We start from the raw sequence: 13,441 nt of genomic DNA, 5'->3' as shown, positions 1-13,441 counted from the left end.
GTAGAACGCGTAGTGCTCGCGGCACTTTCTTCCTCTTTTTGCCCGGCGGCTCACACAAAGGTTTCGAGTCGCTCCATTTAGCGTCTCGTATTGCGCGGTGTGTTTTTGGTCTTACGCAAGGCTTCATGCCTAATGGATGCCTGCCTTCCATTTGTGCCTTCAGGCTTGGGCCCCAGAGCCCCGCTCCGGCTGCATTATTTACAGCGGGCTTCCTTTTAGGCCCGGGCCTCTCCCTGCATTAAAAACTGCTCAAAGAGCAAACGAGGCCCCCTGGACCCGTACGAGCGGGATTGGGGATCGGAGATCGCGACGCGGAAAAGTCGCGTTGCCTCTTTGCTTTTCGTCGCTGCCGCCCGTCTGCAGTGTTCCCGGGACGGGATAGTCTGACGGTTCATTTCGTCGTTGAGTTCTGGTGCAGCGCCTCCACAGACCCCCTTCGGCCCCGCCGTCACGCTGTTGTCCTGAATGAAATGAATTGCTGTCATTATTTTTGGAATGCTTTCTCGTCAGTTACGTAACCAGTAAACCCAGACCGCTTGATGCGGTGGTCTTTCTGATGTGTTATTTCCGGGCAGGTCCTAATATTAGATCGATCCCGTCGCAATCAGGGCTGAAGTAAGGCGGGTGCGAGAGCAGATAGGGAGCCTTTTAAAAGGCGGCTCGCAGCCGGAGCCGGCAGACAGCCTCCTGCCGCTTCAGAGGAGCGCTCCGCGGGAGCCCATCGATCCTCTTTCAGAAGGAGACTAATGATGGACACGGCGAGAGTCCCTGAAAAACGGCTGCTTTTAGGAGCGAGGGCCACGCCCGCCGGCAGCCCAGAAGAGTGTTTGCGCAGCGTCTCTGTTGCAGGTGTACACAGAGCAGGCGTCCGGTAATGTTGATGCTTGCTCATGCTTGGCAACCTTCTCCCCCTCAGATGAAGGGGGGCTTCGTTCCTGAGCCGCTGGCATATTAAACCCCTCGGAGAACAGAGCGCTCTCTTATTTGAGTGTGTTTAGCTCGCCCCCTCCTGTCCTCAGTGTTTATTTGCTGCTCGTAAATGGTTACGAGTTAAGTGGTTTCATATTTTAACCGGAAATGTGAGCAGGAGAGGGACGATGCCATTGATGTCCATTTATTTCATCACCGTTACCTGGAGGTTTCTTTCGGTAACCGTGGCCATTGATTTGACGACTGCCGGCCCTCTTTGTTCCCCGCTGCCCGCAGCCTGTGTTGTGGGCAGGGTGGGGATGTGGGTGGGAGAGGGCGTGGCCTGGTCTCCATGGCATTTGTGCTGGTCTTTTTGTTTGTGTGCCGTTGAAGGACAGTGTCTGCCAGTGGCCGTGGGAGCTATGCAGCGTAACGAGGATGTGGGGACTCTGCTTGTGTCTCGCAGCTGGCTCCTGTACCGGGACCCGGGGTTCAGGGGACCGTGCGTGGTCCTGGAGGAGGGGGAGAAGGTCCTTTCCCCGGACGGAGGCGTTTCCTGGCTGGGAGGGAGCCCCAGTGCTGTCACAATTGGATCGATCAAAAGAGCAGTGAAGGTATGTATCCAGTCTCCACGGGTAATGGTTGATTTCCTCAAATCTGAATCACACAAAGCTAATTACATTATAGAATCTCCCCTGTTAATTATGGGTCATGCTGGGTTAATGCTCAAGTCCTTTTTATGCTTATAAACGGTGTCTTAGTCGGTATTCTTGTATTGTTGGTGAAACATGGCTTCTGTGGGCAAGTACTGAAATGCTGTCAGGTGGGATGAGTGGTCTGCCATGATTGGACGTGCAGCAGAAACATAGCCATAGCTGAGACGGTCGCCGCCTTTATGTCAGGGGTGTGTATGGGCAGGCGCATGCCAAGCCACTGAAGTCTTTCCAAAGCCCTGAAGGAAGTGTTTTTCTCCTTCAGGATGACAGCACTCCGGAGATCCTGGTCCGAACGTGGGAAACTGGGGAGAGCCTCAGCACTGCGGTGGACGACCTGGGAACGCGTGGATCCGTCCGCCTCTCTTCCCTCTCTGTCAAGTCTGGATGGTAAGAGAATCAGGAGACACTGCCAGAGAGCCTGTGTATGACAGATAGACAGGCAGATAGAATTTTCATTTGTATTTTAACATACTCACACACGCGCGCGCGCACACACACACACACACACACACAGACAAAGCATCTCAATAATGAGACCAAGGGCTTATTTTGTTTAGCAGATTTGCAGCCTGACCTCGTATTACATGACTGATGTGGGTAGGGGTGGGAAAATAAAATAAACCAAAGCAGAACGAATGGCCTTGGCTCCTGCTCGGGTGACATTTATGGTAATCACTCCCCTTCCCCCCTCACACATATATCAAGGTCACCTGGGAAGAAGTTCATTATTTTACTAATTTTTCACTTGAAAACAACCGATGCACATTTATTCTGAGTCACTGTTCCTGGTCCTGGTGTGCCCCGGCCGGAGCTGCCGTTTGCTGCCTGGCTGCTAACGTGCGTTGGCATGGCGCAAGCGCCTAGTGCAGGAATGCTGGTGGGAGGAGCCTAGCGAGGCAGTCCTGCGTCACTCCCTGCCCACTCCCTTGCCCTTGGTACAAAAGCATTGTATTGTGCTTCCCTGCTGACTCACTGAGTAAAGAAGCCACCTCGGCAGTAGGCTCCAAATATAGAGCCTGTCCTGCCCCTCTGACTGATCATAAGCTTTTTATAGAAGTGGTTAAAACTGACTTCCAGGCCACTGAGGAGCTGCAGGTCTAGAATATGCACGGAAGTGTGTATTTGTTTTGCAGTATTTGCATGAAGAAAAATGAAGCTGTATTTGTCTGAGGAAAAATAAATGCATCAGTGCCACTTGATTTGGTGTCATAAATCACTTTCATATTTTGCAATGGATTTTCTCCAGGGTGAATAGAATATGCTTTTAAAATCTGCAGCCAAGTGTTTAAAAACTAGTTGTACATGGAACCGACTGTCTGAGGTGGAAGCTGCAAACGGAGCTTTAAGATCTTTTTCTGAATTTGAATGCTGGTGTGTTGCCTCTCAACCCGGATTGGCACCTTTGCGTGAAATTCCACACCCTACGGACTTGCTTACAAAACATGTCCATCCTTCAGATAGACCGTGAAAAAGCCTCTATGTTGCTTGCTCTATGCTTTCATAATAGAATCTTTTTTTTATTTTTTACTAGTTTTACTAGTTTCCAGAATTTAGTTGCATCTATTCTTATTCAGTCGTTTTATCAAGGCTAGGAAGGTTAGGTTTTCATTTTGGTGGTTTCATTGTATGAAATCATCAAAAAAATGATAACAACATTTATTCAAAACCCTTTCTTCTCTCCTCTCATGTTATCAGTATAATTGTGGTTCATGGCAACCACTGTGGTTGTCTTTCCTGTTTTTGTCTTGGTTGGTTTTGGAAACTGACTTAATGTAAAACATATTCATATAACTACTTGTAATGACCCATCATTTTACTTTTTGGGTTCCAGTGGCTTACAAGGTTTGATTCAAATTAAGTTTAAATTTGATACTGGAGACATACCTCATCATTTTGTTTTAGCCGATAGGAGTTAGTCTTGATTTTGGTCCAATTTAAGTGCTTATTTTAGATTGATGCTTTAAAAAAATCAGTCATCACATTCCAAATGATTTGGTCACAGATGCCTCAGGTTTTGAACGGTGGTTTTATATTTTGCAAACCTGGACCTTGAACTTCAGAAAATAACGCAAATGAGTATGCATCAGTTTGTCCAGCTGTGGTTCTGCATGAGAAATTGATGAATTTGTTAATGAATTTAAGAAATATTTGAATGGCATTGACTGTTGTTTGTTTGCGCATGCTGCCTACTCGCAGCCTGCTGACGTGCAGTATGTCTTATCCCACAGCTGGGTGGCGTACGAATGCACTGGCTTCAGTGGGAACCACACCGTGCTGGAAGCAGGAGGCTCCATCTCGCCCGGTCCGCACGGACAGCCGCTCACCTGCGTGAGGTCACTGCGCCCCCTGAGGATGGTGAGCGAGCGCCCTGTCCGCACGCGGTAGCACACACACACACACACACACACACGCACACACAGAGGGCTAGCATTGCTACGGGGGGTCAAGGTGCAGTACGCACAGGGCTTCCCCCAACACTGTGACCATAAATGCAGCTACTGTGACAGAGCAGTTCTCAGTCCAGGCTCTTTTTCCCTTTAGAAATACGTGAGGGTGAATGTGCTATAATCATTCATTATAAATCAGTTGACATTATGTGATCATTTCTCTGGGTGTGGATTGATGTGTGTTCTGGCGGTGGGTTGATGTGTGGTGGGGGGTTTAGGACCTTGGTCTTTGGCAGATTTACAGTGGCCGATGTGAATTGTGTGGGGGCTGTGGTTTGTGGTCTCAGCAGCTGAAACAGGCCTGATCTGATTTGTATTTCCCCCCCCCCCAGGGTGGGCTGAAAGTACGGAGGCCGTTGGACCCCAAGGTAAGCACACGCCACCTGCGGTCGATAGCACGGCGGTTTCTCAAACGGCTGGAATCACTGGCGGGAGAGCTGTGATGGATGGGCGGAGTTTAATGAGATCTGCCCCCCCCTCCAGATGGTGGTGTATGAGCAGCCGTGCTTTGGCGGGCAGAGCAGAGAGATCCTGGGCAACACGCCGCGCCTGGGGGCCGATCCGGGCCCGCCAGGGGCCTCCTCGCTGAGGGTCGTGGGCGGAGTGTGAGTCTGCCCGCCTTCCTCCTCTTGCACCGCAGCCGGGGGTGACCGGCGTGCACCCACTCAGTTCAATTTCCCTTTTCACTCGAGGCTCTGCCCTCGCTGTTAAACTGGGGGACTCGTTGTCGGTTTCGTCGACACCGCGACTGTGTGTGTAAACGGGCCCTCGAGGTGCACTGCGTGCGGAATTCTTATAGGCGTGTCTGTGTTTTTAGGTGCAGCCGCACACAAATCCGTTTCACCGTGTCACGGCCGTGTCATTGCTCTGGAATGTTGCTCTAGCCTGTGACACTCCGAAAAATATAACAAATAAATGAAAACAATAAAAGCAATAAAACAAATCACCTCCCTCTGCAAACAAGAGCCAAGTGTGACAGGAACTGTTTTTGTGTGTGCATGCGTGCATGTGCGTGTGCCAGCCAGGGAGTTTTACTGTGCCACTGTTGCCCTAGGCATTCCCTTGGTGGGTTCAGCCCCAGATCTCTGTAAAGCTGCTTTGTGACAATGCCCTTTGTAAAAAGGGCGATGCTAATAAAAATTGAATTGAAGTGGTGCAAGTTGTCAAGCAAGAGGCCACTCAGTTCACAGAGGGCCACATGCATGCTGGGTATTGCTCTAATCTCTGCCTGTAATTGCTTAACAGCCCCAATAACTCCACACAATGTAAATATGAATGCCAACAATAACTCTAAGCTGAGGATTATTTGTGTCATATTCACGAGAAATAGGTTATGAATGTTTACTTTGGGTAATACTTTTTTCATAAGTTTTGATAACCCAATTTGATTATGACACCAAATCCTGAATGAAACGACTCAAGTTATTGAACTTCCATGTCTTTGGGTGCCTCCTCCGCAGCCGAGCTGCTGTCATTGGTGGAAGCGTTATCGGTAGCAGTGAATCAGCGGTATGTGTTCGCGTGTGACCTGTGGCCCGTTGTGTTTGACAGTTGGGTGGGCTACTCCGGCGAAAGCTACCGAGGGCGGCAGTATTTGCTGGAGGAGGGCGAACACCCGGAATGTCTGGAGCCGGGCGGGTCGGATCAGGCGCTCCTCTCCTTCCGTTTCCTCCAGGCGGTGAGTACCCTGGCGTGGGCGCGCTCGGCCGTCAAAGGCAGCCTTGTGCTCCAGTCGCTGTCAGGACGTGCGCCGCCTGCGCCTGCCGAGCCAGCAGCGGAGGGCCTGAGGGGGAAAAGTGTGGATGACGGAGCGCGTGCGCTTGAATGGGTGAAGGAAACGAATGCGACTTGGCCAGAGAAGCCTGTGTAAGATAGGGGCACACAGTGTTTATGTATCAGTTACGGATGATACGTATTGTCAGGGGTGGACAAATGAGAAACGTGGTCCTCTGGGCCGCCAAATGGCAAAACCTGGTGGTCCAGCCCTCGTTTTGATGGTGTAGGGGTGAGCCCCACGGTCTTGGATCCGATCTGGTACCGACTGTGGCTGGTAGCTCCATAGGGTGATGTACAATTGGCAGTTGCATCGCTCAGGGTATTAGCGGGTGCAGTGGGTTGGGTGTCAGCTTTTCATTGCTATCTAGCAACACGTGCTGGTCAATTGGCTGCCAGTAGACTGCATGTTAAAGGTCTTCCTCCGACTCCATTCTATGTACGCGTAGCTGTAGTCTGGTGTGAAAAGATACAGCTAGTGACACCACATGTATCAGAGGCTAACTATGGTAGTCTAGACTCTCCCGACAGTGAGGTTTGCATGAGAATGCGACATGCTCAGCCCTAAATTGGGTGACAAATTTATATTTTTAAATGAATCTTGAAAAGGTATTAGACAGCCATTCACATTGTCAAGAAAACATCGTCACAGTCGTCTGTCTCTGCTCTGTTCTCCATACGTAATTGGGCTAATGAGAAGTCCGATGGCCTAAACATTCCTTAGCAAGTATTGGTATCATCTTAAGTTAATGTGTGTGGTGAGGCTACTGGAAGCTGCTTGACAAGTTTGATAGATGTTATCAAGAAAAGTAAGGGCTTTGAGAATGACCTTAGTAACATTTAATTTGGTTTCTAAAAATGTGAGTGTGCATGTGAATGCAGGTGTGTGTGTGTGCGCGCGCGCGTGTGCGTGTGTATTTGTGTTTGTGTGCATGCTGCTGCACATGTTGGTGTGTGCATGCATGCGTGCCTATTTGTACATTATGTGTCTGTGTGTTTTTTGGGACTGAAGCGAGCCAGCCAGGCTTTCATCAGCCAGTGCTGTGACCCAGTTTGCTAACAGCAGGCGCGCTCAAATGAGCTGCATTTTGATAAACCCTGAATATGATGAGCCAAGCCTCCCGTAGCTTCCGGGAGGTCCAGAAGGAAGCGCAGTAGGAGGAGTCGCTTGTTGAATGAAGGAGCTGCTGGCTGCAGCATTGGCTCTCACTCCGGAAGCTAAGACCTCCGGTCTTATTGTCTTATAATGGGATTAATTGGACAGCGATAATTGTGTTATTCCCATCTGGCTTCCTACAATACCTTATTATTGCGTTCCTCTCCCTGGCAGCCTACCGCAGTTGGCTGTGTTTATCCAGCCTGGTCAGAAGTGGCGCCAGTAGCCATTCCATTCTGACAATTCAGTCTGATCTAAGTTATCAGTTTGAATCCACAGGGAAAGATAATACCGTGACTAGTTTAGACATTCAGAATCCGAGATGATAGGAAAATATATGGGTTAAGGGTAAAAGACTGAAGCAGGAGATTTTGTGAGATTTAGGCTATCCCTATTTTTGTAACAGACAAAAAAATCTTCATGCTAAATAAAAGGGAGACTGTCCTTGGTTAATGACATTGTACTGTGCACTAATGCAACAATTAGTGCAAATTTAGATGCTAAAAATGCTGCTGGAAGCTGTTCCTATGGAGAGTGTTTTACAGCCAGTTCTGTCCTGTGCTTGCGTACAGGATTTCATAGAGCCCTCGATCTCCCTGCGCAGTGGCCTGGACTCGCTGCTGGCCACACAGACGGATATAGTAGATCTGGACGTCCCGGATCTGGAGCAGGCTGGATCAGCGGGGAGAACAGACTGCATCTGTGTGAACAGCGGAGTGTGAGTGTGGCGTCGGAGGCTGATAGCGTGCGGTTCGCTTGCTACTCCTTTGGGCTGCCCTCACCCTCTGCCTTCAGAGAGCGCAGCTTTTCACACTTCCATCTGTTTCTGAACGTAACTATCTTTCTCAAAGCTTGAGATTCTTACGAGCAAAAGCGACTGGCAGTTTGCTAGCAGCCATGTTTCCGTGTTTGCTAGCATTTCAGCAGAGCAGGTAAACTGACGTGGGAAAAAAACCTTTGTGCCGTCCAAACCCTGCATTCTAAGGTTCTGATGTCTTTAAGAGCAGTGGGGAGCATCATACGGGCTTTTGAGAGGGGCCGTTTCTCATTTAGCAGGGCAGTGCGCAGCTAAACGAGTGTGTCTGGGCCTCCCGTCCTGCAGGTGGGTGGCATACAGCGAGCGGTCCTTCTGTGGAAAGCAGTGTGTCCTGGAAAAAGGCGTATACGAGGGCGATCTGGACTGGGGCGGCACTACCGGCAGCCCGGCATCCATCAGGGCCGTCCGTATGGTGAGTTTTGGCAGAGGCAGTGACTGCAGTTGATGATGTAATGTTTTTTTTTATGTTTTAACCTGTGCATAATAAATAAATGCATAAATAAATAAGTAAATAGCTGCTGGGTAGTGACATGGAACGGACTCAGCTCAGCCAATGGCATGCAAAGGAAGTGACGTGTGGGAGGAGTCTAGGTCAGGAAAAAGGCTGTAACCAGGGAAGGACTGTGACAAGAGCTGGATTGATATCAGTGTCAGCCTTTTGTATTTATTTATATTAGCCTGTTCATGGCTGCCTTTCAGAATAAATATTTATACAAGCGGCCACATTTCTTTGTTCCCACAGCTCTGCATTTGCAGTAGCTTGGGTCAGTTTATCACAAGAAATTTCTTCTTACTTTAATGTGACATTTCATTGTTTTTTGTTGTGTCACTGCAGGAACGTTCTGGTGGGGAAGAGCCTAAATATTTGGTACGTAATACTTTTTTTTTGTGGGGTTTCAAGAATGAGAAAACCAAACTGCTGAATTTGTAATGTCAGGGCATTTTTCAACTGGTTAGCTCTTAGAGTTGCATTAAGCTATTGGACACGTCAAAGTATAGACCAATGTGCTGCACAACCAAGCTTTGCTTGCACTGTTCCTTGGCATGAAAGCTGCTTCTCTACGTGCAGCTCCGGGCCTACAGCCAACCCCACTACCAGGGAGAAAGCCAGGAGTATGACGGAGAGGCACCCAACTGCACCTCCAGCCTTCCCATGTCCTTCAGGGTGATCTGGGGAAAGTAGGTCCTCCACATTATTCAGGGACTCATGTGTTTGTATTAACAGGCAGTGTCGACTTGGCAATTTCTTGTAAAAAAAAAGCCTGGGTTGCTCTCTGCTTCTGTCTGGCTTGGTGTAGGTTTCTGGAAAGTTCCTGACTGTGACTGTTTTGTATGTTTGTCCAGCTGGCTGCTGTTCGATGAGGAGGGCTGCACTGGAAATCAGTTTGTGCTGGGAGAGGGCCTTTACCCTGACCTCATTTCCTGTGGCTGTGTGGCAACATCCGTCAAGTCTCTGAAGCCCATTCCATATGTAAGCCGAGCTTCCAGCTGAACAAGCTGCTTTTCAACTGCACGTCCTGAGAAACAATAACGCACAACCACTCTAAAGAGGAAAAGGAAACCTGCTTTTTGTTTTAAGCTAAACAACCTTACCACACTTCACTACAGCTTCATTTTAATTCATTTTGATCCTTCCACCAAGTTGACCCACCCAACCTGTTCCTGCAGAGTTTCTCAGATCCATCGATCAGCCTCTATTCCTTGGATTCATTTGAAGGCCTGGAGACCGTTGTCTTGACACCTAGCGACTCCATGAACAACTTCTTCACTCAGTCGCTCAGAGTCTACAGTGGGCTGTGAGTCATTGGTGATCCCTAATCTGTTTGTCTGGTTGACACCTTAATCCAAATCAACACGTATATGAATTTATTTCAATTCAGTTATTTAATTTTTTCTCACCACTGGGTGGAGTTTTCTTTTCTAGTGATTCTTTTTTTTGTAGAGGGGGGTTCAGGTGTGGTCTTTCCTAATTGTCCTATTATCCTTTTTTCCTGTACGGTGTCTTTGTGACAGTGTCTCTGAAAAGTGCTGTATAAATAAAACCGTTGAATTTAACGGAATTACACTGGCTTTAAAAATAACTCGCACCCCTGTGGCCCTCCAGGTGGGTTGCGTACGAGTACAGCCACTTTAAGGGACGTCAGATGCTCTTACAGCCTGGAGATTTCCCTGCCTGGGGTGATCACAGTGGCTGGGACACCATTGGCTCCTTGTATCCCCTGAAACAGGTAAGGCTTGGACTCAGAGTACAGCTGCCGCTCTGCAGTCAGAGCAGAGTATAGCCTCAAGTTTTAGATTTGTACTCAAACAATTCACATGTGGTTAAAGGGCACACTCTCAACTTTTATTTAAGGGTATTTTATACACTTTGGTTTCTCTGTATACATATACATATAATACATTTCTAAAAGTATGTGGACACCTGAACATCACACCCATGTGTGCTTCTCATTCCAAAGCCATGGGCATTAATACAGAGTTGGACCCTCCTTTGCTGCTATAACTCCACTCTTCTTTCCACTAGATTTTGGAACATGGCTGCAGGGTTTTGCTTCCATTCAGCCACAAGCGCATTAGTGAGGTGCGGCACTGATGTTGGGCATAAGGCCTGGCTCGCAATCGACATTCCAGTTCATCCCAAAGGTGTTTGATGGGGTAGAGCTCAGGGTTCTGTGCAGGCCAGTTCTCCAAATTCAGCAAACCCTTTCTTTATGGACCTCGCTTTGTGCACAAGGACACTGTCATTCTGAAACAGGAAAGGGCCTTCCCCAAACTGTTGCCACAAAGTTGGAGGTGTACAATTCTCCAGAATGTGATTGTAGGCTGTTACATTAGGATTTCCCTGTAACTAAGGGGCCTAGCCCAAACCATGAAAAACAGCCCCAAACCATTATTCCTCCTCCACTAAACTTTAGTTGGCACTATTTGGGCCAGTTGTCACTTTACATTCCACCAAACACAGATTCATCCGTCAGACTGTCAGATAGTGAAGTGTGATTCATCACTCCAGAGAACACGTTTCCACTGCTCTAGAGTCCAATGGTGGTGTGCTTTACACCACTTCAGCTGATGCTTGCCATTGCACATAGTGATCTTATGCTTGTGTGTGGCTGCTTGGCCATGGAAACCCATTTAATGGAGCTCTTGAGGAACAGTTCTTATGCCAATGTGGTTTCCAGAGGTAGTTTGGAACTCAGCAGTGAGTGTTGCAACAGAGGACAGATGATTTTTATGTGCTACATGCTTCAGCACTAAGCGGTCCTGTTCTGTGAGCTTATGTGGCCTACCGCTTCGTGGCTGAGCAGTTGTTGCTCCTTTACGTTTCCACTTCACGCACTTACAGGTGACTGGGGCAGCTCTAGCAGGACAGAAATATGATTAACTTACTTGCTGGAATGGTGGCATCCTATGACAGTGCCACGTTGGAAGTCACTGAGCTCTTCAGTCGACCCATTCCACTGGCAATGTTTGTCTATGGAGATTGCATGGCCGTGTGCTTGATTTTGTGCACCTATTAGCAATAGGTGTGGCTGAAATAGCCGAAAACCACTAATTAGGAGGGGTGTATTACATGGCCAAAAGTATGTGGACAACCATTGTAATTAGTGGGTTTGGCTATTTCAGCCACACCCATTGCTAACAAAATCTGAAAACTGTTACATTCCCCTATTTTAACTCAAATATTTACCATTATGATTTACCACACTACTTTTATTAGCTTTTTCATTTTCCCATAGTACATAGTGCAGTACACACAATAAACAGGACATTACACCCGGCGTTCCTTGTTGAACTTGTCCCCAGAATGTCTTCACGCAGCTGTGTGAACGAAGAGTCTGAGCCGAGCCCGTTAAGCGCCTCCGTAGCCGGCTAGCGTTATCGTTTCACAGGCTTCTCAGTCCGCCGCCTGTGCTAGAAACAGCCTCACCTGGGGAGATTAGCGGAAACAAGCCGGGCACTCAATTACCGTTAGCTCTTTATTCTCCGCTCCGTGTTGACTTGGCTGCCGTCGTTAGCCGAAAAGAGCAGGCTTTATTTCGCGCGCGCGTGTGGGTCTTTCAATCCAGAGCAGAAATCATCGCCGCCTTATCTGTCTCTCCCAGGCCTGGACGCCGACCGCGAGGCAGAGACGGTGTTTGTTATTTCGGCTTGTATCTCGCGGAGCGAGGCGTGCCTGCGACTTTGAGCAGGGGACTGGATGAACCTGATAAAACCAGAGTTCCTAGAAAGATATTTATACTCGTTGGAAGACAAAATAAATTTGGGCTAGCAGCGACTCGCATTTTTTGGAGCCAGTTCAGATTTTTTCTTTCTTCAGTCAAATACAGTTGCTGCCCAAACAAGGTCACGGTGATTTACATTCGCTTTGAATTTAAGATTTTCCACTGCATGTAGTGTTTTAAACGTGGCCTGCTTAACTCATAAACATGCCAAATCCAGTTCTGATGATTTTGTATTCATGTTAATTCATGTGTAATTTGAGTATATATGTAGGGAAAGAGGAATATATAATTATGCATGTGTACACCTACAGCATGCACATGTAAAATGTATGAACATCATCAGTGCAGTAAATATGCTTTGTGTCTCCTCAGCCCAAGGTGTACATCCAGGTGAGAAACCGGGCTCTGGGCTCCTTGCTGACGGCTGAGATTTTAAAGGACGACGTACCGCCTGCCAAGGTGTCTCTGAGCCCCGCCCGTGGCCTGGACAGCCAGTGTTGGGTCTTCTGTGGGGGCCTCCTGAAATGCAAGGTGAGGCTCCTTGTACTGGATTTGAGAAGGTTGGGGTGTGGTGGCATCTGTCTGTGTGAATGAACCCACAGACACCAGTACATATCTGCAAAAACTCAACCCATCCAAATTAGTTTTGTGTATTATTTTAAGCTGACATCTGTACTCAGACATGTATAACTGCAAAGACTGCTTTGTCTCGTCCCTAAAATAGAGCAGCATGATTTGCTTCTGTCTGAAGTGCACAACAGAAAATTCAAAGCTGTGTTGTTTCTTAGCTGTGTGTGCGTCTGTGTGCCTGGAACCTGAATTTAACTTCAAAATACAAATGTGTAATACGGGAATGTATGCAGGTAGAATATTGCTTTGTTGATAACACACTTCAGTACAGCTAAAGTGCTTCAAGAATACTGTTAGTGTGACAGACTCGATTTCAAACAGAAATCCTTATAAAGATGTAAGCACAGGGGTGTGTGAGCTGTGATTGTGCTCTGCTCCTGCAGGCCAGCAAGGCGTGTCTGTCGTTAATCGGAGGGAAGGCCGTGTCGGGGGCCTGTGTGGCCCTGTGGGCCGAGCACGGGCGCACCCACCAGAAATGGAGCCTGAACGAGAACGGGACAATCTCCTCTCACCTCAACCACACACTCGTGCTGGACATCAAAGGTGAGCCCTCCACTGTTCTCACCAGCCCTCATCGCACGAAAGCAGCTGGCTTAGCACACAGGTGCATGCCATTGTAGTACTACAGTACTTAGCAACGTGCCAGACTGAAATCAGGTCAGTTTTATAGAGTTAATGTAGTGCTATCGATAATGCTTATCAAATTAAATAAAAATGCATCAATGGAGTTTGAAATATAAAGTTCCTCAGACATGTTCTGGTTATGGTCA

At 48.0% G+C, this 13,441-nt stretch overlaps 1 protein-coding gene across 3 annotated transcripts in view; it reads left to right on the top strand.

Annotated features, from left to right (window-relative positions):
- Nucleotides 1-13,441, top strand: part of LOC135263319 (uncharacterized) — a 39,409-nt gene that overhangs the window by 24,222 nt on the left and 1,746 nt on the right. For all 3 annotated transcript variants that reach the window (XM_064351202.1, XM_064351203.1, XM_064351204.1), the window contains 15 exons: nucleotides 1,376-1,523; nucleotides 1,888-2,012; nucleotides 3,854-3,980; nucleotides 4,405-4,440; nucleotides 4,556-4,677; nucleotides 5,624-5,750; nucleotides 7,574-7,719; nucleotides 8,104-8,230; nucleotides 8,654-8,686; nucleotides 8,888-8,997; nucleotides 9,163-9,289; nucleotides 9,487-9,614; nucleotides 9,923-10,046; nucleotides 12,414-12,572; nucleotides 13,055-13,214. In XM_064351202.1, coding sequence (XP_064207272.1) covers nucleotides 1,376-1,523; nucleotides 1,888-2,012; nucleotides 3,854-3,980; nucleotides 4,405-4,440; nucleotides 4,556-4,677; nucleotides 5,624-5,750; nucleotides 7,574-7,719; nucleotides 8,104-8,230; nucleotides 8,654-8,686; nucleotides 8,888-8,997; nucleotides 9,163-9,289; nucleotides 9,487-9,614; nucleotides 9,923-10,046; nucleotides 12,414-12,572; nucleotides 13,055-13,214 — 1,799 coding nt within the window. The remainder of the gene's footprint in view (nucleotides 1-1,375; nucleotides 1,524-1,887; nucleotides 2,013-3,853; nucleotides 3,981-4,404; nucleotides 4,441-4,555; nucleotides 4,678-5,623; nucleotides 5,751-7,573; nucleotides 7,720-8,103; nucleotides 8,231-8,653; nucleotides 8,687-8,887; nucleotides 8,998-9,162; nucleotides 9,290-9,486; nucleotides 9,615-9,922; nucleotides 10,047-12,413; nucleotides 12,573-13,054; nucleotides 13,215-13,441) is intronic.

Source organism: Anguilla rostrata, chromosome 9 (assembly GCF_018555375.3).
Source record: "Anguilla rostrata isolate EN2019 chromosome 9, ASM1855537v3, whole genome shotgun sequence".
In the NCBI taxonomy this organism is placed as follows: domain Eukaryota; kingdom Metazoa; phylum Chordata; class Actinopteri; order Anguilliformes; family Anguillidae; genus Anguilla; species Anguilla rostrata.
The sequence above is the reverse complement of the archived record's forward strand: the minus strand, read 5'-3'. Positions and strand labels throughout refer to the sequence as shown.